This window comes from Zeus faber (genome assembly GCF_960531495.2).
Source record: "Zeus faber genome assembly, chromosome: 19".
Lineage (NCBI taxonomy): Eukaryota > Metazoa > Chordata > Actinopteri > Zeiformes > Zeidae > Zeus > Zeus faber.
The window spans coordinates 16700166-16727494 of record NC_137206.1 but is presented as its reverse complement, the minus strand read 5'-3'; the positions used below and the strand labels follow the sequence as shown (position 1 = coordinate 16727494).

Below are 27329 nucleotides of genomic sequence, written 5' to 3'. Positions count from 1 at the left end.
TGAGGAACCCGCTTGTCTGTCTCTCAAAGCTGACCGTGCATCCACTAGATATCCTTCCAGTCCTTCCTTTTTCCTTTGGAGTCTCTGAAAATCTTTATTGTCATCAATTAATACACTGTTGAAGAACCTAGAAACCGTGGCTTGATTCGATTCTGTGCGCAATTAAAATACTTGTGAACATAGTGCACACATTATGAGAGACGCTTGAAAAAGGTTAAGAAGTCCTTCACACCTACCCTTATTTTTCAGCCGTGTCCAACTAAAAACAGTCTTGCGATTTGACACCAAACTTAATCGAATCAGGAAAAGCAAGAACGTTAAGAGGTTTTACAACTTTGGAGGTAATGTAGGTATTGTTATGAGCCCCTGTAATCAGAAAAAAATAAATAAAATCTGTTTATCTGGATATTTATATCACTAAGATCAGCCAGATCGCGTCCACGTACGCTGCCCACAGCTCCTGGCTCTGGCCCCGGAGGAAGGACAAGCCAGGATGGGTTCGATGCAGAGGATCCATTTCACCGGCCACCATTAAAGCGTGTGCAAGCATGTGTTGTAGTGTGGTGTGTCGTGTGACAAACAAAGACTGTTTCTTCTTCTTTCTTCTTCTTCTTCAGATCATTTTAAATGTATTTCCCTTGAAGCAAAAGACGTGTGGGGGGGGGGGGGGGGGGGGGGGGGTGTTATGCGCCAAAACACCAGCAGAGGGCGCTCGCGCTTCAGTGTACAGACCAGAAGACTCAACCGAGAGGAGGTTTCATACGTCTAGAAGAGAATCACACACACACACACACACACACACACACACACACACACACACACACACACACACACACACACACACACACACACACACACACACACACACACACACACACACACACACACACGAGATATTAAACGAGGCAATGTAATACATGTAATTGCCTGTTAAAAAAAAAATATAAAAAAAAAAAGAGTCATTCATATTCAACACAAGCCCAGTTATTTTTATTCCCTTCTTCTTCAGTTCAACAGGCCTATAAAACGATGTGAGCGTTGTAATGTCACTTGTCATATGAGGATTTATCAAGTGGGGTGAATTTCAACGGCCTTTCAAGATCGCTACAGAACAAAAAGCAGGGTAAGGATGCGTCCTGCAATCCGTTAAAAATGCACTTATCTTATGATCTGTCACAGCAGGGGTGACCACGCAGCCTCAGCTCCGACGGAGGGACAACCCTCTCACCCCGCCCAACTATGTACGTAAAGTGAAGAAATACATATATATTATATATACAATATATAATATAATATTGAGAAAAAAAAAAAAAAAAGGTAAAAATATGTAAAATGAAAATAGATAAAACTGTTGGAACGAATTTACTGGAACAAAATAACAAAAAAATACCTATATATATATATATATATATATACATACATATATACATATACATACATATACACGCACATATATATACATACATATATACACTATATACATACATATATACACTGTATGCACTGTGTATGTATATATATACATATATACATATACATACACATACACGCACATATATATACATACATATATACACTATATACATACATATATACACTGTATGCACTGTGTATGTATATATATACATATATATTTATATATACACACAGTATATATGAAATACCCCTAAGGGTCCATGGATCTGACACTTGATGCTGATTGGCGCTGCAGTCCCAGTTTAGTAGTGAAAGGTCCGACTCTTTCTTAAGATTCGGTTCTTGACGAGTCATTCAAGGGGGGAACCCCCCCCCCCCCTCAAAAAAGGAGTCGATCGACTTTCCCCGCTCTCTGCGGGACTTTCGGGTCGATCGGGTCGGCGCTGCGTCGTGAAGGGGAACCGTCACAGCAGTTCTCCAAAATGTCAAATACAAACATCGCACACGGACTCTTTGGTTCTCCGCGGTAGAATGCAGAATGCACAGCCCGGAAAGTCTTGCATCACAAGCGGAATTTGCTTCCCCCCCCACACACACACAAAACCGCATTACTTTTGAATTATTAATCATCATTTATTTGGGGGGGGGGGGGGGGGGTGGAAAATCCGTGAAGTTCTCGGATCGTTCTTTGCGCCGGACTTGAATTTGAGTCCTCGGTGCTTGCGACCACTTTACCCGCGGACGAACTGGCTCGTCCGTCCCACTCCTTTTTGCCGAGGTCAATTCCAACGTCCGAGCGATTAAAAAAAAAAAAACAAAAAAAAAAAAACCCCATTGGTTCGCCCCGAACGAATCGTTCGCGAGTCTTGCACCACTCGTCCTGCTGGGTCCGCCGCCGCCGGCTGGACTGAATAAAAAGCGGCGGAGATGCGCTCCAGGTCGGGATTAGTTGAGGGAAGCTCAGGAGGGCAGCTCGCAGGGACCCGCTGTGGCGACAGAGGCGACTCTTCCGCGGTCTGAGAGGCTCCTTCACTTGGCAACATTTTTTTTTTTTTTTAATTTCAGCAATTTTTGGGGGTTTTTAAAGAGCTTCAATAGCTGGGGCCCGCCGCTCCGCCTTGTCTGCGCTCCCGGTGACAAGTGGACCAGCCGAGTCCCCTCCGTGCGCTCCGTCTCCGGCGTCTCTCGACTCACCCCGCGCTCGCCGAAGTCGACCCGCCGCCCGGTCCAAGATGATGATCATCATCGCGGAGTTCTTCGTGGTCCTCCTCAAGGTGCTGTGGGCTTTCGTGACGGCCGGAGCCAAGTGGGTGGTGCGGCCGAAGGAGAAGAGCGTGGCGGGCCAGGTGTGCGTGATCACCGGGGCGGGGGGCGGCCTGGGCCGGCTGTTCGCCCAGGAATTCGCCCGCCGGAGAGCCGTGCTGGTGCTGTGGGACATCAACAGCCAGAGCAACGAGGAGACCGCCGGCATGGTGCGGCAGATCTACCGTGAGCTGGACAGCCCCACGCCAAAGGACGGTAAGATGCACTTTATTTTATTTTTTTGTTTGTTTTCCACAGATTGCGGGGTTTAAATAGCACTTTCATATTACACAGTATGTAGTTAAAGATTTCTGACTTGAACCCTGGATCACTCCAGACTGGAGTGATCCAGGGTTCAAGTTCCACAGATAGGGGCGGCTGCACTGTGCTACACAGGCTGGATCCAAATTGTCCCACGAGAACTTGAATTGAAAAAAGAAAATTGTTGGGGTAAAGTTCCAAAACTGATTTTAAAAGGTTCAAAGTTGGTTTCTATATATATATATATATATATATATATATATATATATATATATATATATATATATATATATATATATATATATATATATACACATACATACACACACACACACACACACACACACACACACAACTTTCAATATTCCACTGCTCATTCACAATATAATGTAAGCAGTCATCATGTCCCATCATGTAACCCTGCATGCATTTCATTACTTAGACACTTACTCAGACTCACGAAAGCTGTTGGATATGAAAATAACAACCAATGAAAAAGTGTGTGTGTGTGTGTATGTGTGTATATATATATATATATATATATATATATATATATATATATATATATATATATAGTAGTATTATAAAGTATTTACACAGATGCATATGTTCAAAACTGCTTGTTTGCAAATAGCTGCACCTCCATTTTTACGGTCTGTGTGTGTGTATGTATGTATGTATATATATATCTCACTTGCTTCCTTTTACCTGATTGTTGAACTGGCCATCCTGTATATAATTCCATTGCGTGATAAATAAACAAAGCCATGATGGTGCTACAATCTCTCTGGTCATGCCTCCTGACCCGCAGGGCCCGTCGGAGGGGTGGAGGAGGTCCCCCCGTTCCAGCCGCAGGTGTACACCTATGTGTGCGACGTGGGGAAGCGGGAGAGCGTGTACTCCACGGCGGCGAAGGTGCGGCGTGAGGTGGGGGAGGTGGACATTCTGATCAACAACGCCGGGGTCGTCTCCGGCCACCACCTCCTGGAGTGTCCGGACGAGCTGATCGAGAGGACCATGGTGGTCAACTGCCACGCACACTTCTGGGTGAGCTCGGGAAACCGGCACGCTTCAAAACGACAATGTATTTGCCCTTTCATTCTGAGTTGTTCGTGGACCATGTTGTCGATCTCAAAACGACATCCATCTCGGTTTCCATGAGCACAATGTTATCAACTGCGTGCCAGTTTCCCTGGAATGTTTCCACTGTGTCTTGCATGCAGATTCATAATCCTATCCTTCTGTGGCCATAAATAGTTCCCTTGCAACATCAGATTAAGTTAGTTTCGTTTTGCCAATGAGAGTCATGGGGTTTGCCTGATGTCTGTAAATGCAGCTGTTTGGCTTCGTCTGCACTGGGGATGATCTCAAAGGGGATGATAAGTCAAAGTCAGCTTTATTGTCCATTTTGCCGTATGTACAACACATATAGAGGATCTATATGGCATTAATCTCAGGCCCCGGTATTGTCATATACAACTACTCAAGAAAACAACAAGAGTTTTAAGATACAAGTTACAACACAAACTATTTAAGTACTGAGAAGTTTAAATATTTACAAGTTAGGCTGGGGGTAGGGGGGAACAATAACAAGGCACAAAACAATGTCATCCACAGGATGAGTAATAAGCAGCAGTTTTATAACAGTTGTGTGTGTGTGTGTGTGTGTGTGTGTGTGTGTGTGTGTGTGTGTGTGTGTGTGTGTGTGTGTGTGTGTGTGTGTGTGTGTGTGTGTGTGTGTGTGTGTGTGTGTGTGTGTGTGTGTGTGTGTGTGTGTGTGTGTGTGAAAGTTATTATGGCTGGACGCTGTTGGCCGTGTAGGGAGTGCGATGGGTAAGTTACAGTCCAGACTCTTCAGAGGCAGAGGGGAGGGAGTTCAGCATCCTGACAGCCTGATGTACGACACTGATACACAGTCTGGCGGAGCGGGCTCTGAGGCTCTGGTATCTCCTCCCAGATGGCAGGAGACTGAAGAGGCTGTGTGAGGGATGGGTGGGGTCACTCGCAATGCTGGTGGCTCTGCGGGCTAGGCGGATGTTGTAAATGTCCAGGAGGGCGGGGAGGGAAGCACCAGTGATCTTCCCAGCGTTCACTATGCGCTGCAGGGTCACTGTGGTCTCTATGATGCCTTGGGAGGAGAAGCACATGATGGGGGGGCCGGGACTCTTGCTTCTTCCGGAGGAAGTAAAGATGCTGCTGGACTTTCTTGGCCAGTGATGCAGTTTCATTCGTCCAGGAGAGGTCCTCAGTGATGTACGCACCCAGCAATTTGGTGTTGCTCACCCATTCCACATCAGCACCGTTGATAGTCAGCGGGGGGTGTTGGGTGTGGGTTCTCTGGTAGTCGGTTACAGTCTGCTTTATTTTCCCTACATTTAGGGAAAGATTGTTATCTTTGACCGACGTTGCCAGTTGGGTCACCTTATTCCTATATTACGATTCGTCATTGTTGCTGATGAGACCCACCGCAGTCGTGTCATCAGAAAATTTTACAAAGTGGTTGGAACTGTAACTTGGCGCACAGTCATGGGTCAGCAGGGTGAAAACCAGTGGTCTGAGCACGCATCCTCGGTGGGCCCCCGTACTCAGTGTGGTGGTGCATGATGTGTTGCGGATCCTTACGGACTGCCTTCTTTCAGTGAGAGTCTAGTATCCATTTACCAATCCACATCCAATTACAGAGCGAGGTGCTCAGGCCCAGCAGGTCCAGTTTTCGTATCAGCTGCAGAGGGATGATGGTATTGTGTATAGTGTCCAGGTGGGTGAGGGCTAAGTGGAGGGCTGAGGAGATTGCATCATCAGTGGACTGGTTGGCACGATATGCAAACTTAAAGGGGTCCAGGGTGAGAAGAAGGATGGATTTTGTGTGGTGCATGACCGGTCTCTCAAAGCACTTCATAATGGTGGAGGTCAGTACGACGGGATGGTAGTCGTTGAAGCAGGACGGTGGCCTTCAAGCATGTGGGGACAACAGTCTGACTCAAGGACGTGTTGGAGATGTTCGTACGGACATCCTTGCGCTCTTCTGCCCAATCTTTCAACACACGACCAGGTATGTTGTCCGGACCGGCAGCCTTGCGGGGAGTTAATCATGGAGAGGGGTTTCTTCCCGCTGGCTGGGGAAAGGCACAAAGCCTGGTCGTTGAGAGGGGGTGGTGTCATTTGTGCAGACATGTTGTTTTGCGCTTCAAAACGCGCAAAGACGTTGAGATGGTTCAGCAGAGAGATGTTGCTATCACAGGCCTGTGGTGGAGGTTTATAGTCCATGATGGTTTTGATCCCCTGCCGCAGGCTCAGTGTGTCTCTGCTGCCTTTGAAATTAAAAGACATATTTTACACAATGAATTTTACCGTCTGATATGGGTCTGAAACTTAAATATCCGAAAAAAAACGATGTATGTGTCCCAACGATACATCATCTTTCTGCTTCTCCTCATAGTTCCAGACGCTGTGGCTCTGTCTCCGCTCCGTGTCTACTGTGTCTACAAGCGTTACCTGTCCACAGGAGCGGGGCGGGGCTTATTTCTTTATCGACAAACGTGATTGGCCAGAGGTAAAAGGTCAGCTTTAGATTGTCCAGACTGATTGGCTTTCCATTGCAACTTGCCCAGCGCGAAAATTAACAATCTGAAAATTTTTATTATTTTTTTTAAATTGAAATTATCAAGTCTATTTTATTTATTTATTTATTTATTTTGACATCGGGGTAAAAAATATGATCATAATTATCGTTTTATCGGCCAGCACTAATACAAATTGTGCTTAGAGGGAATTATTTTCACCGGACATTATGACTAGAGAGATTTAAATATGGGGGACTTCAAAAACCGGCAATTACCCGATAATGGAAACACTGTCACAGTTTTGGTTTACTCCTGTATGTCAGTGTGTTGGTTGTATGTGGCCCAGTCAGCGGTGACAAAACAGTCCTGGATTGCAGAGATAGCACCCTAAGCCACACACACATGTATCCGTCTCTGAACCAGTTTTGTGACTTTCACCGTGGTCTGTAGGCTGGATTTTAACCTAACAGTGAAGTGGTCAGAGGCCGAGGTGGGGAGGGGGGCAGCCTCGCATGCTCCTTTGTGGTTTGTGTAAACAAGGTCCAGTGTATTATTTCTCTTTGTTGGAAAAGTTAACGTGCTGGTGTAGTGCTGGAAACACTGACTTTAGGTCAGCATGGTTGAAATCTCCAGCAAGAATGAGAAATCCGTCTGGGTGAGCAGTCCGTTGCTCACTGATGGCGTAGCACAGCTCAATGAGTTCCCCTTTTCTGCCGTTTTATTAGAGCTAGGAGTTATGGAGCGGCTACCAACAGAGTGGCTGTAAATTCCCTCGGCAGGTAGATAGGCCGGCACTTGACGATCAAACTCCACCGGCGGCGAACAACGTTTACTGACCACCACGGCGTTACGACACCAGGCATCACTGACGTAAACACACACACACACACACACACCGCGAGTCTTGCCTCCCGTAACCAAGGCTTCCTCTGCTCGGATAGCGGCGCCCCCCCCCCGCGATGGAAATCGGCGGTCGGGGCTGTGGTGTGCTTCGGCTGGCGGAACAATCCAAGGCCCCGAAGATCAACTGTTTGTGTGGGTTTCAGGTTGCGCGGGTTGCCGCTTGAACCGCCACGCTGTGGCCATGGCTCGCTGGCAGCAGCGCCGTGTGTTTGTGGACAGGCGGAGAAAGTGGCCAGCTATGGCAATTAGAGGCTCATTGAGAAGCATATCCCTGTTGATGGGAGTGGGGGCAGGGTGTTTGTATTGGGGGGGAGGGCCCTGCTTTCACCTCCTCCTCCTCTAATTGTTGGTAAACTGTTTTTCAGAGGTGATTGCGGTGCTTGGCAGAGGGTCCGCCCCCGCGAGTGGTTGATCAATGACCATTAATTTGTTTAGAGGCATACCGTGAAGCCATCCGCATGCCTCGGGAGTCTGTCTTTGACCTGCTGGCACGGCGGCTCTGAATTGGCCATTCAATTTAAGGTTGTTTTCATTAAAAAAGTAAAAAAGTATCTGGTGAAGCGGAGGATATTGACTTCAGTCTTTGGCCACGGGGTCTTTTTTTGCTCTCCTTCTCAGTGAAGCCAGTGATCTGGAGCACCCTAATTGAGCATGAAAATCTCTGTTTAGGCAGGTTGTCTATTTCCTCCCCGACGCACAACTCATTCAGCAATTTTCGGCGCTTTCCCACTGGCGTCCTCTCCCGTCCAAGACTTGAAGTCAGGATCCAGTGGTTGGGTGGCAGGTTGGGGATTCTCATTAGGGGTCCGGGCTTGTGCTCTCCCTTGTTCTGCTGAGAGCATAGTTTCTTTAAGGGGGGGCCAGATGAAAGAAGAGCGTAATGAATGGCGACAGGCAGAATAGAGGATGTGGTTCATTATAGACACAAGCTGGATGAATGGAGCTTAGACTAACAGGGACCTGTCTGCTTCCCCTCCCACACAGATGCTCTGCACCATGGCACAGTTACAGGACATGCAGGTGGCCCACAGTGCATTGCTTTGATGTGTTTGTTTTGCAACAGGTTTTTAATTGGATGACTAAGGTGCCGTAAGATAACCGGGCCTCGTCATAATATTAGAAGTGGATGTCACTTTTTTTATTTATTTTTTTAATGGGAATATTAACGTTTTTATTTCCTGAGCGGTATGCGGTTCAACTCTCCAGTTCTCCTCATTTTGCGGAGATGAGTCATCGTTCATTCCTTGCTCTGTTCTGTTGAGCGCATCCTCTTTTGTTCCCCAACAGTGTGAGGGGATATAGAGTGTCAGTGTGCGTTTTAAATGCAGTTCAGAGAAGGAAAAAAAAAAACGGGAGAAATGCTCAAAAATCTGAAAAATGGTCAAAGACTTCAACTAAATTGGCTTGTCTGGTATTTTTTCGTTCAGGGGGAAATAATCCACAATAACCACCATAATAAGGCACTCAGTGAAACACTTGGGGCTGATTAATATAATGGCAACACCCCCCTCCCCCCCCATATCCAGGCCCCAAATACTCTCCTTTCTCTACAGGTTTTTTTTTTTTTTTTTTTTTTTTAACAAAGCAACATGACAGCAGGTTCACAGCTGAAGAAATGTCTCTCTTTTTTTTTTTAATCCAACGTGGAAGTTTTCATTTTCTTGGATAGTGCAGTGGGAATGGGCCTGATTGGAGACATGAGCAGGAAGTGGGTGGTTATTGTAATACGTGTGGGCTTCTGCCAGAGCAGTTTGGCTCAAACCCCCACACACCATTCTTTTTCCACCGACTCCCCTTCGTCTGATATTCGGAGGCAGTCAGTGCAGCTGCAGGGGAGTCATGGAGGCCAGCTCCGCCTCTCCGACCCTGCCACACACGCGCGAGCGTATTGACTCAATCCCCCGATCCTTCAAGGTTTTATTTTTTATGAGGCACGGGGTCATCATCGCATTTAATTTGCTTGATGCTTTAATGGGTCCAGCTGGAAATGAATAATGCTCCGAGAGCCACTCATCTGTTGTTTACTTTGTCGTGCAGGGAGCAGGAGGTGTGCTGGGAATGTTGAGTCATTTCTCCCAGTGTCCCCAGTCAGTGTGGTTTGGTTTTGTGCTGGTCTGCTCGGCGAAGGCACATCAAAGTAAAGGATCCTCTCGCCATCTTGAAGCGTTTACTCAACAGGTGTCTGTGTGCAGCGAGCAGAAATTCCCACTTGTCCGGAAGATCTGGCTGATCATGGCGATCTGGGGCCGGGCACGGAGGTGCACAGTCGGGTTGGGCAATTTTGTCAATTTTCCTGCTGGCCACCATCAACCAAACCGACGATAGCCGATATATTTGCGTGTTTTGAGAACCATTGTCACTGGTCGGGCTCGGATCAATCTCCTGCTGCTCCGCACCTCTGTCTGCAAAAATAATTCCCAATGCTGGTGTAGAAAATTTCCACTTTCTCCACTTGGCCTTAGACAATTCTTTGCAACCATCATGCAGAAAAAAAACTAGCAAAACATACGCTGGTCTAAAGCGTCAACACAATCCAAAAGCTGCACATGGCTTGAAGTGGATTGGATATGTCCAAGAACCTCTCCCTCTGGTTGGTTGACTGTGGTGGATAGGCTTGGGTGATATTCAATTTTTTTATTATCGCAATGCTTTCCCGCCCAAATATCGCGATACACAATATTTTCGTCAGTGGTTTGGTTTCATTCAATTACAATAAATACATTAACAATGAAAACACTCTGTATTTGTTTTCTCCTGAGAAACCGTGAACCTTTGAGCCGGATCACGGAGAATGGATCGCTTTATGCCACTCCAACTAAGCCGCGTGTGGGCGTTCACATAACGTGCGCGTGGAAGGGATCTCCCGTTCACCACGCGAACAGTGACTGGCACCAAGCAAGCGCAAGTGAGGAAATATATACGTAGAATAAAAAAATAATAATAAAAAAAAAAAGGCTACTTTACTTTTAGGATTCTCAGCATGAGAAATACGAGGTGTGGCATGTGAATTGGTTGATATGCGTGAGTCTCATGGTCAAAGCGTGACAGGTCTGTATAACAGTAATTACATTTTTTTTTTTTATAATATAATTTCGTAATTCAAGTGATAAGCTGCAACTTAATCACCGGAGCATCGCGCCTCCATCTGCTTCCTCATTGTTGTGCACATACGTCCACATACGTCCTCTTTGTGCACAAGTGAAGGAGCTTTGTCTGTGCGCTCTGCTGCTCCGTCCGTCGCTCCCTGTGGTCCCGCAGACAGAGGGGGAAGCGATATTTCAATACTGTGAAAATAACGCATATGGTGGCAAATATCGTGATGTTCCATACTATCGAATATCGGCCCCAGCCTCGTGGTAGATAGTAATCGAGCTTCTGATTGGCTCAGTGTGATGAAATCAATGTGAAATCAAAGCCACCTCGTTCGCCAGCAGCGAGGACTTTCCAATATAATTAAAGCCACATGTGATCTCACCAGGAAGTAAATGACATAGAGAAGCGACGCATATCAGTCGGCGGCAACACACTAGGTTTTAAACATTGGTAAAAATCCATCCTTCTTCTCGAGTTGAATTCTCGACGAGACCGACCATTAAATTAGCAAAATAAAAGACAAATTGCACAAACAATCGCCGATGGCTGATATATTCGTCCAATCGCCCACGCCTAGGGGCTTGCCAGAGCGACATGGCGGGAAAAGACGAGTGGGAAGAAAAGAGGAAGGAAGGCAGCCCCATCCCTCGCCATCCCATCCACAGCCACGGCAAGAGGGTAATGGCGAGCCACTGCCTGACCCACTTTATCTGACAATTGGTTTCTTGTCTGCGGAACAGCTTGACGAGATGCCAGGCGACAAGAGCCAAGTTCTGCGGGCCACATTCCTGAAGTAGCCAGAGAAAGGAGGCAGCCAGGCAGAAGGGTCCTACTTGACTGGTTGTATTTGAGCCCCTCCCCAGGCCTGGTGCACCTGTATCACTCAATGCAGCCATCTGAGGATACTCTCATGTCAGACCTCCCCCCCCCCCCCCGTACATGTACCTTTCTAATGTAAGGGGAGGAGGGGGACTACTTCCCAGGCTTGTTAACGCGGTTCGATGTTAGGTAAAGTAGATTGCACCTGCACGATCAGTGGGAAGCCGTGGAGGGTGGAGCGGAGTAAACCCGATTTACGTCAGACCGACAAACACAACGCGAACGATCTGCAATTCACCCAGAGCCGGTCCACTTCAGGACTGATATGCTGCTGGTCCGTTTCCAAGGCAACCTATGAGGCCTGCCCCGTCAAATCCCATGATCAATAGTGGATTCGTCTTTAGGGGGATTTGAGCTGGGGCATTCTCTCTTCCTCCCTCTTGCCCGTCGGGGGAGAGGTCAGCCCAATTAAATGGCCATCTGGTCCTACGGAAAAGGGCAATATTTTGTTCATATTCCTGTTGGTCAAGCATGAGCACTAATGCAGCCTGACACCCCAGCTGCAAGAAGCTTTGTGTGGTTCAAATTTTCCTTGGGGCAAACACCAATTAGGGTGCGCAGTGGGCAGGGCACCCCTACGTGGGCGAAGGAGGCCCGGCTGTGTTGCCGGGTAATTTAGCGTAACGGGGAGCGTTGAGTCCCAATTACGGTGGCTCTGATGTAAGAAATGAGCCCCTGTTTGCTTTCACACATTTCGTGTCTGAGAGGTCAGTGGGGGTCATACCCGCATGCCAAAGCTGCCATGAGAGGCAGGATATCATTGGAGGGCAACAGAAAGAGCAGGGACGGTTAGTCCCGGGCCCTTCCGTGTCCCACCTCTCGCTATCCTGTTCCACTTTCCAAACTGGTCAGCGAGGGCGTCCCATTGTGTCTTGCTGCTCAAGCTTAGTCATGGCTTTGTTTGCCAGGCCCAAGTCACGGCCTCCCCTTCTGGTGGGTCCCGTGGGAGTGGGCTGGAGGCCTTGGCGTGAACCAGGTATGGGTATGTCTTCAGCTAATGCTTCATTCGCACGCTACAGCCACCCTCACACCCTGCCATCCGGGCTCTGAGGGGCCTTTCACAGCTATTTTCGCAGCTCTCTCTCTCTCTCTCTCTCTCTCTCTCTCTCTCTCTCTCTCTCTCTCTCTCTCTCTCTCTCTCTCTCTCTCTCTCTCTCTCTCTCTCTCTCTCTCTCTCTCTCTCTCTCTCTCTCTCTCTCTCTCTCTCTCTCTCTCTCTCTCTCTCTCGGGGCCCCCAATGCTTGATGAGTCGAATATTGTAGCAATTTCAGATTTAATGTCCTGGAAAAGTGCAGATGTTTGGAGCCGAGTCAGATCAGTTATACCTGGCTATAGAATAAACAGTCAAGGGATCGCCCCGTGCCAGTTTCCCCTCAATCAACCCGCCGCCTGCCTGGAATTGATTTACTGTTAATACCGCTATTTTCTTGGCAACGCGGGGAGAATATAAAGCGTCTCAAGCCATCCTTGGTGTCAAATACAGCTGCACACCCACAAGAATTGCAGTGGTTCATTCTGTCTAATAAAGTCAGGCTGATCTGGAAATTCGGCTTTAATGAGGCCTCCGTTGCCAACGCTCGCATCGCCGCGCTACCTGGTACCGAGCTCCCTCCGACTCTGTTTGCAGCGCGTGGGTTTTAACTATGTCTCGGTACTTCTCTTCCCATCCTTTCACACAGATAAGGGGAAGCTGTCTCTTATCAAACCCGTTATTTGGATTGTCGTCGTTTAAATTTGTTGTATTCAATGTAACGTAACCCCCCCCCCCAGGAGAGAAACTCGAAGAGAAACCTCCGACTTGAGTAGCTCCAACACCTCAGGAAGGTCTTGCTGGGTGTTGTGTAGACTTGGTAATCGGAGAGTGATTGGTCGGTTCCTATCATAGTCATGTGTCACACCTGCTGATTGGCCCCCGCTGGGTCCAGCACTCGCAGGAAATGGCTCCGCGGGGTTAATCGACCGGAACTCCTACCTCGCTCTTCTCAATCCCCTTCTTCTCGCCACCTGAGCGGCCTTCATTGGACCCCGCGGCGGAAGCGCTCGGGGGCCACTCCGTCCGCGACGCGCTTTCATCTCGACTGCTCCACTTGGTGCGCAGATTGTTCTCTTGCCTGTCCGCTCAGCGCCGGCCAAGGCTGAAGAGGGGGCGGGCGGGCGTGGGGCTGAAGCGCTTTGTGGGGAAGTGTTGAGTGAACAGAGTCCAGTGATTGGGGCTGTCAGCGGCTCTTTAGACCCGGGGCCCAAGGCCGGGTACCAGATCTGTGTGGGAACAGGACGGTGGTGTACAGTGCCACACACACGGTTGTGCAATGGGAAAAAAACTTTACCCCTTGCTCTCCACATTTGGGTGTCCAAAGACGCTGGTGGGGTTTGTGTTTTCCACACGCAGAGTATTCCCGCGGTCACTGTTTAGGTACAGTTTAGCGCCCGGATTCTCATTCAGGGGCCACTTTCTGCATCACCATGGAGAAAAGAACAGAGAGAGGGGGGACTTGTGACGGAGGAAGAGAAGAGCGCATCAAAGGGCTTTGGCAAAGACTGAGGCGAACTAACCTTCCCAACTCAAACTAACTTTCCTCTTTTATTTTTCCTCCCTCATCGCTCTCTCTGCCCTACAGACCACCAAGGCCTTCCTCCCCAAGATGCTGGAGCTGAATCATGGACACATTGTGACGGTTGCCAGCTCCCTGGGTTTATTCAGCACAGCTGGAGTGGAGGTTAGTACCATACACATCCATCCATCCATCGCTCCATCCCCACCGGGGGCCCTTTGTCTGCGAAGGAGCCCTTTATGCCAGCCAGCGGTGCGGAGCCGGGGAAGGGTTAGCGCCTGTCTCTTGCTCGTCCCTCCACCCGTTAAATTGAGGGACACAGATGAGCGTCGGGGAGCCTCTTCCAGAGCCCTCTGTTTCGGGCAGCGGGGGCGTGGGGGCCCCTGTTGGCTCTGACCCCGGGGCCACAGTAAGCCGACAGCTCCCTGAAGGACTGAGACGTCTTCATCGCCGCTTTGTGAGCGACTCGGGGCTCCACTCAGTATTCAGGTCACAGTGCCGTCCATTGGACTTGGTTTTGGTTCCCCTCCTTATAGCTCATTTCATTAACCCCCTTCCAAAGTTTCTTTTTGTGTTATTTAAATGTATGATAAAATGTTGAGAATGCTCGTTCATCTCCATAACTATGGCAGGACTAAATGGCCAGCCCGCCCAGGAGTCTTTTATTTCAATATTTTCGATATTCCCCCCCCGCTGAATTGTGGTGTGTATGCGCGCCTCCACTGAATTAGTTTTTATAGCTGCGTGTCAGCTTCATTCGTAGCAGCGGCTATTCATCTGGGAACAGCCGACGCTCCTAGTCCGCCCCGTGTTTACCGACGTGCATCTGTGTTTAAAACCTTTTCTTTTATTTATTTAATTTCTAAAGAGATTATTTCCACGGTGAACCACATCAAACGCTCCCGCCAACCAAGCGGTCTTTCTGATGCACGGGAGAAGAATGCTAATGAAACTTTAGAAGGAGGGGGAGGCGTTGCTCCGGGTTTTATTTTTTATTTTTTGTGGCCGTGCCATTAAGTGTGTGTGTGCGCGTGTGCGTGTGCGTGTGTGTGTGCGCACGTGCGAGCGCCCGCCCATCCTGCCGGCGTGTTTTAATAATGTTCACCGTGATCCTGGGCGTGGGCCGCTGCCTGTGTTCGATGTTTTACAGGGCTAACCTGTTCTTCTCCCCCCCCCCCCCCCCCTTTTTTTCTTCCTTTTTTTGTTGCGCTCGCTCCTTCAGGATTACTGTGCCAGCAAGTTCGGCGCCATCGGGTTCCATGAATCTCTGAGCCACGAGCTGAAGGCGTCGGAGAAGGACGGCATCAACATGACTCTCGTGTGCCCCTACCTGGTCGACACCGGCATGTTCAGAGGCTGCAGGATCAGGTCCGACACGCCACGTCGCACATTGATACCAGAGTGACCGTTTGTTTTTTTTGTTTTTTTGGACTATTTCATTCGCCGGGTGAGAGATTTAATTTCATCATTGGTAATATGCACTTCATATATTGCCTTCCAAACACGACCTGATCTTCAGAGCAGCAGTATTGTATTGGGTTCTCATCAAATTCCTTCTTCAATGTTTTCTCCGAACGGTGCTATTACCCAAATCCACCATCCACGATAGTAGAAACGGGGAATACAAGGAACTTGACTGTGGTTGGTCGTCAGTGACTCTCTTTTTTTGTACAGTGAAACTAAAAAAAAAAAAAAAAAAAAAAAAAGCATTTAATAGAAATATCAGCGTAGAAATGAAACATTCTATATTTCCAGTGGGTGAAGGAATCTCTCCTCAAGCAGCCTCGTTCCGTTTCGCCCTCTCACATCCGGCTCGTGCATGACCTGATCGCTTGTCGAGCTTCTGCGTCTTTCTGATTTTTAACGGCGTTCGATGTCCCCGCCTGCGCAGGAAGGAGATCGAGCCCTTCTTTCTGCGTGAAGCAGGCCATGAGGGCCATCCTGACCGACCAGCCCATGATCTGCACGCCTCGCATCGTCTACATGGTCAACTTCATGAAAAGGTCGGAATCCACCTCATGTCACGGCGCTCGGTCATCTGTGTTCATCGGAAGAAGTTGACACCGACTAACGTTGCGTCTTCTCCTTCCTCGCCCCTCCTGCAGCATCCTTCCCTTCGAGGCCATCGTGTGCATGTACCGGTTCCTGGGCGCCGACAAGTGCATGTACCCCTTCCTGGCCCAGAGGAAGGAGGCCATGAACAACAACGAGGCCAAGAACGGGATCTAAGGAGAGAGAGAGAGAGAGAGAGAGAGAGAGAGAGAGAGAGAGAGGAGGAGAGAGAGAGAGAGAGAGAGAGAGAGAGAGAGAGAGAGAGAGAGAGAGAGAGAGAGAGAGAGAGAGAGAGAGAGAGAGAGAGAGAGAGAGAGAGAGAGAGAGAGAGAGAGAGAGAGAGAGAGAGAGAGAGAGAGAGACTTGCATTGAGCAAAGGTTTACCATATTGTTCCTCTGGAACAAAGAAAGCTGTGTACTACACAAAGGATTTATTGACTTTGTTTTGTCTCTTATGTCTTTTTTTTTTTTGTTTAAAGAAACCAATGTCTATATACCGTGTCACTAGTTTCAAATCATACAAAAAAGGTATTCAATAATTAACTATTTACGTAATTTTAGTCACCAGCCTTATTTAGTCTTTGTGGAAATATACAGTATGTTACTGTAAGAACAGTAAGAAGAAAAAAAAAATCTGTCACTTTTTTGTTTTGTTTCTTGTTGTTTTTTGTAGACATGCACTGTAATTACTGACTCTGTTCACTGCCCACGCGACGCGTTGCGCCCCCTAGAGGCTCTCCTCTCCCTCCTTCACAACTCCATTCAAATGGGTCTGCAAATTAAACGCTCCGACTGAAGCTTGTGCCGCCGATTCTGCAAAAGCGAATCCAAAATGTTACAGTTGTCATTGTTTATTTAAGTTTTGTTTTTATTTTAATTTTTTTTTCTAGTTGAGTGTTGTGAGATAACCGTGTACTCGTGCGCACATCCCGGGTGGGGATGTTACTGACGTTGCATTGGCGCGCGGGCCACAGGGCATTTGGAAGGGACGCTTCCACGGCCGTTTGGGCTCGTGTGGGGTATTTCGCAGGGTGGTTCGGATGGGGATGCCGCAGCGTCTGATCGTTTGCTCTTTTGTTGACTATTTTCTCGAATAAGTCCCGGGGGAGGAAAGCATGTAGCATCTTGAGATTAAAGAGGAAAAAGAAATAAAAGAATCTTTATTTTTTCAAGTTAATGTTTTACAGCGTATCAACGACCAACGACTCATTTACAGCTGATGACTCGTCATGGGGTGTAAATGAGAGCAGACCGCTTACCCAGACCTTCCAAATCGACCAAGGGAAGATTTAGGACACTAGCTCGCCACCTATATTACCAATTTTATTTTCATGACTGTTATTTTGCCCCCAATGTGACTCTCCCTTTCTCCGTCCATCGTTCACCTCGTCCAATTACCGTGAAAATGTAAATGTTAAATTGTTGTGAATACCCCAGTCGCCCCAAAACGGCTGTCTCCATAATATTTGATGTATGAATATGTTATATTCTTTTTTTGGGGAAGACAGTTTTTTTTTTTTTTTTTTTTTTTGAGTTTAAGTTTCAACTACATTCCAATAGGCCTCGTTCCTCCCGTCCCAGCGATGAGCCTAAAGTCTCTACCTCTTAGTTTTTGCCATTTGTCGACAGTTTGCCATTAGCCGCTTTTTTTTTTTTTTTTTTTTTTTTTTTAATTTTCTGAAGACTGCTCCATAGCGGAGCAGGTGTGGTTCCAATGTTTAGTGTCTCTACCTAACTTAAATTAATAAAGTGATTTAGATTATTAAGTGGTGTCTCCTCATTGGCTCCTTGCTCAAACTTCATATTTTAAGATGCATTTTCTTTCTGAGTTCACAATACTACATAATAATGCCAGGTGATATATCGTGATATAGTCAAATGTAATTCAACTTTCTGAACCTCATAGACTTCTATCATAATAGCCACGTTGCTAATTGTTTCTCATTTTTATAATGTGTGAATATCTTCTTATAAAGGGAGGAATCTCTGTCTGTCTCTCGATTATCTCGACAACCGTTCATCCAGTCTACTTTACACTTGACGGGTGCGTTGCTGGGGACCCAATGATGTGCGGGGGCGAATTTGGTGCAATTTGGACACGTGTAACATTGATAAACACGCAAACAGCAGCAGCGGGGCGGGGCTTCAGGGCTCTGCCACTCAGCTCTGCGCAGCAACGCAGCCCGTCCCGAACAGTGCAGCCGGGGCGGACGACGCCCCAAAATCCGGTGTCGATCCGATACCAAGTAACACCAGGGCAGGAATCGCCATAAACAATGATGGTCATTATGGGTTTTGTTTGGTGAAATGGTAAATGGGGCGTGGGCACTCACCACCGAGCAAGCGTATCGAGAGAAAACCGATCCCTTTTTTTTGCCATCGATCCTAGAATCGATGTTCAAAACGAGACGTAGTATTGGTAGTATCGATACTTTTTGGTATTGATCCGCCCACCCCCACAATGCACCTGTTCCCGTCTTGAACGGGCACCAAAATATTTTCCGATAATCGATATCAAGGTATCAATATAAACATTTTTATCTTGTTGATATGGTTCAGCCCTGTACTACATTGGGCGTGCGTAAAATATTGAGGTTAATGTAGTGTGCAGTTAGGGTTTGTTTTTTCGGGACCATTTATAAATCAGGATCAGTTTATTCTGCCAAGTACATTTTTCACACACAGGGAATATGACGTGGTGAGGATTGATGATTAACGGTCTGATTTATTTATTATTACTATTTTTTTTTTTTTAATAAATAAATAAAAATCCACTATATATACCGAGGAACCGAGGCTTCTCTTTCACCACGGCAGGCGTTAGGAAACGTTCGGAAAAGAATCGGGAAAAGAAACAACTTACCGAGAAAGCCGCTGACGAGCTGTTTCGTCATCGGGTTTATTTCGGGGCGGCTTATTCAGCAGAGTGGGCCGGAAACAGGATCCTCCGGCCGCGTTGACCAACAGACACTTTCCATTGTCACCACCGCCCCCACGCCCACCCCCACACCCACCCTCCCTTCTGCAGGTCACCACTGAGTCACACCTTCATCTGAGGGACGCCGCGAGGTCGCTTAGATCACACTGGGATGTCGTCGGTACGGTGACGGCTAACTCACTAATATTTTAATTTCTTGTATTGTATCGGAACAACATCATCATCCTCATGATCCTCATCATCGAATCTGCTCTCCTGTCGGTTGCTGCAGATCAATAAAAAAAAAAAAAAAGGTTTAATAAAAAAGCTCTAAAAGAAGCACTTGAAACCACTCAGCTGAGTCTTTATGGCAATTTTGTCCGTTGACGCTCAACAGAAACAAACATAAATAATATAGAAACAGTATCTCATGGAAAACACGATTCAGACACTATTATAGGATATGGACCCGGTATCGCCCCTGAATCGGGTTTTGTATCGGATAATGTCCCCGATACAAAATCTCAATACCCAAAACCACAAAGTCCTGTAAAGGTGATGGATCTGATCTGAAGGGTTAGGACTCACAAGGTTTCCACGTTAAAGAGTAGCGGAAAAAGTAGCGTCGGTCCGTTACCGCTGTAAATATATTCGAAGTGGAAGCAGAAAACTGTCGCGAGGGACGGACAAAGGGCTGGACGTCGGAGAGGAGAACGCTTCCAGAAGCTCCACCGCGTCCGCTCATATCTCCGCCGGACAGGTGGATGTCGCGGCGGGAGAGTTCCCCGGCGCCCATCTTCAGCGTGGGCTTCTCTTTGCGGCGACGGCGGCTTCAGGCGCTTCATCCCGCCACAGTCTATTTGGCCATTTTAATTTAATTTTATGTTTTGTTTTTAATTTTATTATAGAATTTTTCTGAGCATCTTAATTAGCAAACCCATTTATCTTATTTTATATCAATTTTTTTTTTAATGCTAATTGTCATCGTCCCCATCTCAAATTCCTTATATGAAAATACTTGGCCGACCAAACTGAAAAACTATTAGGATGTTGGCTCGGGCTTCCTTTGCTGGTTATTCGTCTATGTTTAAAGGATTCCTTTCAGTCCTTTATCCTCCTGTTAATTGAGCTCTAATTTAGATCACAGGGTGGTGGTGATGGTGGTGGAGGAGGGTCGATAGCACATCATTTAGATGGAAAAATCAATGGCCTCCGGCACCTGCTTTTTGCATGGCATGGGACTGGCTCCACAGTCAAATTGATTTTTTTGTTCTATTTTGGGCATTAAGCTTCACTTCCCATATTAGCTGGACGGCACGGCACGGCGATCCATCGCCTGAAGCCGGGCCGTCAGCGTACCTGGAAAGGGGATCCGCGGCTAATGCCTGGGAACGGCTCTGGCACCTCCCGGCGGCGAGCAGATGTAGCCGCTTGCCGAGTCCATCGGTCACTTGGGCGGCTGTTGTCGGACCGTCCCCTTCGCCTCGCTAAGATCGGGGAATCTGCGGAGCGACGAATAGCAAGCGAGTCACGGTGACATAACGGCACGAGGGAACGGGATGAATGGAAATAAGGGGGTGTACCTCGGTGATTGTGCCCGCCCGGCGGTACTTGCCGACCGTTGGACCGTCCAACAGGACGCGATCGAGTTAAACCAGTGGTGACCGCGGACGGAAAAATCAGGAGATCAAAATTAGGCTCCGCCATCAATCAACAGAATCTAATCTAATCGACCTATGACTTGTTTATGAAAGTCTATTCCTGTTCTAAACAGAGAAACCGCTTTGTTCTCATGCTGATCAGTCCTGAGGTGGTCATCTGATGTGGAGCATCTCATCGCTACTGAGTAATTCATTAATATGTTATCCAACGTATCGGTCAGACGAGAAAACTCCAGGAAAAACATCCCCAAAAAACCCAGAAAAACATCTAAAGCTGGAGGACCAATACTTTGACGGTGCCACCAAACGGGGCATAAATCAAAACTTTTGTCATTTACGTAGATCGTAACCTTGAGGTTTCCTGGGGAAAGAACATTTTAATAATCAAGCGCTGCCAATGGAATGGGAAGTTATTGCTACATGATTTACAGTTGAGTTGAGTAACGCTTTGCAAGGTTGAGCGCTTTCACAACACGTCTGACATCATCAGTAGATCTTACGTGGCCCGACAGTTCATGAGAACAATGATATCGGTCATTCTGACAAAGCTATTCTTATCACCGGGATACAAAATCTAATTTTGATATATGAGTATCTGTCGAAGTTCCCAGTTCCCTTTTTTGGTGTTCATTTGAAAGGTTGAGTGTGAAAATAATTAAGCTTCTCTCTTAAAAAACATTCTCCTTTTTCTTTGATTTGAATGGATTATATTTGAATTTCCCAGAAAAGATGGATGAAATTCTCCCTTGGGTACAATCTGCTGCCAAAAATATATTTCACGACACTTGATCTCAAAAATTCATAAAACCTTTCATAAAACCATGGAAGAAATGGTGTAGTTATGGACGCGAATGTGCTCATTTATCCATCAAAATGTGTGGGAAAAGGGCAATTTCATGACGACGACGCTGGACGAAACGGTGTTTCATCGCGAGCGCGTCGTCGGTGGGATGGGTGTCGGTGCGACGTCTGGTGTGGGAGAGGGGGGAAAAAAAACAAACAAAGACCAAGGGCGTTGTTTTCCACATGAACCGAGGTGATTTTACTGCATTTCAAAACACAGACACTGCCTTGTTATTACACGTTACACTCACAGGCAAGAAGACACATCCTCCATGTCAGTGAACAAAGTGATCCAAGCCGTCTCTGCAGAACGCAGGCATTAAAAGCACCCGGTTGATGCCTCAGCGGGTCAATACAACACACACAATGGGTGTAGATGTGATCGACAAAAGTGTGGGAGGGAGAGAGAGAGAGCGAGAGAGGGAGGGAGAGAGAGAGAGAGAGAGAGAGAGAGAGAGAGAGGGGAAGGGATGGGTTGGGGCGGAACTTTCCACTGGCATAGAACCACCAACAAAGGCCATCGGGTCCTTCGGCGTGAAGAGACGGGGCTCGTGGCACCAGAGACCCCCAAAAGGCCTTCCACCCTCGACCGGGGGGTCCGAGCGGCTTCCTCCACGACACCCCAAAGTCCCCCCGCCTCCCTCGCTGGGGAGGAGGACCCGGTCCAGTGAACAGGTTTTCGGCGCCAGCCGTCCCTCCTCCTACTGGTTTACTGGCTAACACCACTTTGTGTCCGTTTTGTGTTTTTTTTTTTTTTTTTTTGTCCACATGAAAAAAAACAAAAACTTTTGTGTTAACGTTATTTTTTTTTTCTTCGAAATATGATATTCTTGCAAGTCATACACATCCATATAGATAGTCTTTTTTTGTTTTTTTTTTCTTCCTCAATGTCAGCGTACAAGGTAAGCTGGGTGACTATATATGAAGACAACAGCTACAACTTCCACAGCACTGGCATTGGTTAATTTTAAATACAGTACTCAAGCATTGTTAGGTTAATAAAAACAAAACAAAACAAAACAAAACAAAAAATAAAAATAAACATAACCCCCCCCCACCCCCCCCAAAAAAATAAAACCCATAATCTACTGGTACTGCAAGGTTGGTTCTCTCCCACTAAAATGTTTCCTTTGTATTTCAATGGCATGATGTACATATTTGCTGTTAACCATACCGACACACATCTATCCCAACGGGAAAATTTTCTATGCACTTTGGATTTTCCTCGATTTTAATACAGTACCATGCATTTGTCTGGTTTGATATCATTTGAAATCCGTCGCTTGCTTTATCAGATACTTTTGTTTTGTTTCTGTTTGTTCCATTGAAATTATGCTTTAAATGTAACAGGTTAGGATAGTGTTGTCTTCACATAGACTCAGGTAATGGTGTATTTTTGTCTTTTCTTGTAGTCGGGTTATTTCCTCGGTGCACATCCACCCTATTGCATGTCGACAGGTTTACCCAGGATGCAGCGGCGATCGTGGTTGGGGAAAGGGGCGCTCGGGAGTCGGGGGGTGACGGGTGGGTTTTGGGGGTGGGTGGTGGTGAGGGAGGGGGGTGGGGGGTGGGGTGGGGTCAGCTCCTAGACGACTGCCTTTGTATCCTCGCAGACCTGAGTGGTGGTGCCTGAGTTAGTCTGTTTAGTGTTCGTCCTCCCTCCCACACACCTCGCTGCTCTGCAAGAGAGAAAAGAGAAAAAGGACAAAAAGACGGTTTGAGGGAGAAGTCGGGGCGGAGTCTTGGTGGTCACCTGACTTTCTTCATAAACACAGCGGTAGTGGGGGGGGGGGGGGGGGTCAAAGCTCAGGGCCTGCTACTAAGCAGCGGCCCTGGAACCGGCAGGGATGTTTCGAGGACATCCTGGTCTAGCGGCCGAAAAGTTGGAAATACTACCCACGGGTTTAGAAAACATCAGGGAGTATATTGTTTCAGAAGGAAATTTTATATGTCATCCAATTGTTTTTGAAATTCTCATTTTGTTCAACACCCCAAAACTCTTGGGGAGGGGGGGGTCAGCCGTGGCTTCTGTTCCGTAGCGAGTTTCCGGCAGGATTCGGACTTCCCTGACCGACGGAACGGAGACACTGGCCCATCTCCCGGGTGGCGAAGCAGGGCCGACGAGAGTTTTATTCACAACCCAGCCAGAGGAATTGGCTGGAAGGCTGGAAGGGTTAAAGGGCGTTGTGATGACAACAACCTTCAGATCCGCGCAGGATAAAACTGAATAGCCCCCCCGCCCGCCTGTGAAAGCGGTGGTGTGAGTTCCGAGAAGTCAATTATTAACTGTCACAGGTAAAGACCAGTGGAGAGACAGGGAGGGAGGGAGGGAGGGAAAGAGAGAGAGAGAGAGAGAGCAAGAGAGAGAGAGAGAGAGAGAGAGAGAGAGAGAGAGAGAGAGATGTGACTGCTGAGTGATTAACTACTCGGGTCAAAGCACACGGGCCAAGTGCTGCCATATTTGCTCCTGATCTCCGACGGTGACGTAAATGAAGCCGTTGCTGGGCCGGGGCCGTTTTTTCCTCCCTTTGTTCTCTTCCTCTTCAGCGCCGAAGAAGAAGATGAGGGGGGCTGTAAGAAAACAGCCCTCCCTAACCTTTTCCCAGGGAACACCTACTATCAAAATACTCCGAAACTGCTTGCCGGTGATTTCCTCCGGGTCTCCGGGACCCGACGGCCTTCCCAACTTTTCCCATTTCCCCTCCCTCCCGCCCTCGTCATTGGATGGCAAGGAGAGAGAGAGAGAGAGAGAGAGAGAGAGAGAGAGAGAGAGAGAGAGAGAGAGAGAGAGAGGGAAGGTTCTGTTGGCTCTGGATGGCCAGCGGAGGAGGCCCTTGTTTTGGCAGCAGCAACAATTGGGCCCGAGCAGTGATAGTCATCATGCAAAGTATGCATTTGGAGATACATGTAAATGTAAACGCCCTCTGCTGCTTTCCCCCCCGGGGGGGAATAATGTTTAGCGGAAATACTAAGACACGTGCGTGGGCTGAAAAGGTGGACCAGCCAAATGCTGGCTTTCAATATGACAGGCGTTTGTCCTCTGCTAGCCTGAAGGTATGTGTGTGTGTGTGTGTGTGTGTGTGTGTGTGTGTGTGTGTGTGTGTGTGTGCGTGTGTGTGTTGGGGGGGGGGGGGGGGTTCCTGCATAGTGATGAAGCTCCCTGCCGTGTGCGCGAGGTGGCGAGCCTGTCCGGGAGGTGGTTGACGTGATCCGCGCCCTAACCTACCTTGATGGGGCCGTCCACCGGGTCCAGTCCCTGCTCCGACAGCTGTTTCAAGGCACTTAGAGCAGCCTGAGAAGAGACAGAGCAACAGATGGTCAAGTGAGGGCGTGAGGGAGGGAAGGATAGAGGGAGAGGCAGAGATGGGGAGGGAGGGGAGTGAGTGTCACCCTTCAGCTGCTTTTCAAATAACACCAGTGCTGGGAAACCCGATGCCGACAGGACACTTTCCCCTTCTCTGCCCATTGTCTTTGGCTCTCCTTCCCCGACTATTCGTCTGGCCTTTTACGCTGTGTCCACGCATGTTTTTTTCCCGCACTTCTCCCCTACTGTTTATCTACAGATATTGGGTTTACGTTTCCACTTTGTGTTTTGGTGGCTCTGCATTTTCCATCCAGCGACATCTCTATTCCTGAAGACCAGTGCTGAGCAAAACGCCACAGGGGCTGCCATGTGTATAAATCAAGCCGGCTGAGAAATGCAGCAGGAATGACGGATGTTTGGTCCGGGGTGTCAAGCAAAAGCTCGACATACAGGAAAGACATCCACATAAACATCACAATGTGTACGTTGTACGTTATGGCCACGAGTGAATTCCACAACGACAAATGCACACTGACCAAGTAATTGTCTCATCGGTTTTGGTCTAATGACTTAATTAGGTTCTATTATGCATTTCAGAAATGCTGTCATCATGTGTCTCCCACTGCCTCACTGCCAGATGATTAGTCAGCTTCAATCTTCTGTCAAAATTGCATTTGGTACAAACTCAGAGCTGGTCACGCATTGTGAAATGACGCCTTGTCATTAAAAATCAATATCTCGTTACCCAACCCATGAAACAACAATATGCCATTCAGATTATCCGCAAGCGCCTTTTGCCAAGGCTGGATCTGAAACACCATGATGTCATTTCCTTCCTGCTTGGAGCCGCAGCCGAGTTGGTGCCAGTTGGAAGGGCCGCTGGTGATGTGAAGAGGGTCGGGACCAACGCAACGTCCCTGACAAGCCAGTGTCACCTCCAGCAGTGTCCTCTATCCATCCATCCCAGCGCTGCGGAGCCGGTGCAATGCAGGATATACGTGTGCAGGTATGAGGGTTTTACAGAAAAAGAGGGCAGTGTGCACCATTGCACAGCGTTAACAGGGAACAAAAGGTCAATTAAACATTTAATGTGGAATCAAGTCACCACAATTGGCGTATTGCCTTCATGGAGCAAAACCAGTGGACGGCGACACGAAAAACCTTGACCCACTGATGTCGTTTGTGGTCAAGGGAACTAGGAAGTAGAGCGATGTGGGAGCAGGACAACGGGCCTGGAAACCCGGTTGACGCCTGACAGGATTGAAGTGTGCCAAGTTAAACTGGGCTCCGCTGAGCCAATCTGATCCTAAACAGGCCAGACAAAAAAACCATGACAGGGATCCTGCTCTTCATTTCTAAGGATTGGCTCCAGATGTGCTCTCTCTCGCTCTCTCTCTCTCTCTCTCTCTCGCTCTCTCTCTCTCCCACCCTGGCAGCGTGGGATGAGTTTGAGTGGAAGGGGGTACAACATCTCCCAGCTGAGCGGACAACAGCGGTTCTGGCGGAGCAGAAAGGAGTGTGTCTAGCACAGACACACTCTTTCAATCTAAGCCTCCGATTTCTGAAAGAGAGCGAGTCAGAGTAACAGAGAAAGCACTCCGGACATGATTGGGCAATACGGAAATATTTACTGAACAAAAAAAAAGACTTTTGGACCATTTCCACCATCTATGATTTACAGTATATTTGGAAGAGGGTGATGGCGGTGTGCACATAGAGATGGTAAGATGCTTAGATATCAGTGAGGCAAATACAAAAATAGATTGAATTTCACGATTAAAAAATACACTTTCCCCCATATCTCAAGATGTAATGTCTCCTAGAAGAAATGTGTGTAATAGTGTAACCTAAAATACTAATTAAATACCAATGTATGTACAATGTACTATATGAACCACACATGTTAAGGTACCCACTATTTTTGTGTCCTGGATTCCCAGATAGTTTCCAAACAAGAAAAATATTACAATATATGCAATACTTGTCTAATCGAAGGTATATACAGTACAATTCATACTATGCAATACAAACTAGACCGCATCCCAAATAATCTATCACTAGTTAATTACAAGTAAAAAAAAAAAAAAAAAAAAAGGCAAGAGTCGCACCTGTGCAGTGGATGATTGTTTAAGAGACTAACCTACATCAGCCTCTGCCAGATAATATCCCTATAGATCATGTTTGCAAAGTTGCACTGATTAAGTTAGCCATTCCCCTCATCATTATGCTTATAACACTGAACTCCGATTCCTCCCCGCCACATATGAAGACGTGGATGTCTGCGGGTAAAAATAAATCAAAATTCACGTTCATGCGAAGGTGATCATGTAAAGACCTTGCAAGGACAAAACATCTGCACACGGATCAGTTTGTCTCTGCGGAATGTTACGTGCAGGGGAGGATGTTACTGACTACTGACAGTTTTCTTTAATACAAAACTGTTTCTAAAGTGATGTTCACTTCAGATTATGAGAAATGTCAAGTGGAATTGTAATTTAAGACAGACTGCTGCAGGGGTCAAAATCTGGTTTGTATCCATTAAATGTATTTTTTATTTTTTAACAAATCCCATCTGTGGTGGAT

The 27329-nt window shown here is 47.3% G+C and overlaps 2 protein-coding genes across 2 annotated transcripts in view; one reads left to right on the top strand and one right to left on the bottom strand.

Annotated features, from left to right (window-relative positions):
- The first annotated feature begins 2422 nt into the window (after window positions 1-2422).
- rdh10a (retinol dehydrogenase 10a) lies at window positions 2423-16226 on the top strand. Its single transcript, XM_080019956.1, has 6 exons — window positions 2423-2934; window positions 3791-4026; window positions 14036-14134; window positions 15192-15370; window positions 15868-15972; window positions 16075-16226. Exons 1-6 carry the CDS (start codon window positions 2649-2651, stop codon window positions 16196-16198), a joined length of 1029 nt encoding a protein of 342 aa, XP_079876082.1. The 5' UTR covers window positions 2423-2648; the 3' UTR covers window positions 16199-16226.
- Window positions 16227-22500: 6274 nt separating this feature from the next.
- The window catches only part of stau2 (staufen double-stranded RNA binding protein 2), a 96841-nt gene continuing 92012 nt past the window's right edge, over window positions 22501-27329 (bottom strand). Inside the window, exons 14-15 of the mRNA XM_080019895.1 lie at window positions 24669-24734; window positions 22501-23121 (exon numbers count right to left, since the gene is read on the bottom strand). Of these exons, the coding sequence (XP_079876021.1) occupies window positions 23086-23121; window positions 24669-24734 (102 nt within the window). The 3' untranslated portion in view covers window positions 22501-23085. The remainder of the gene's footprint in view (window positions 23122-24668; window positions 24735-27329) is intronic.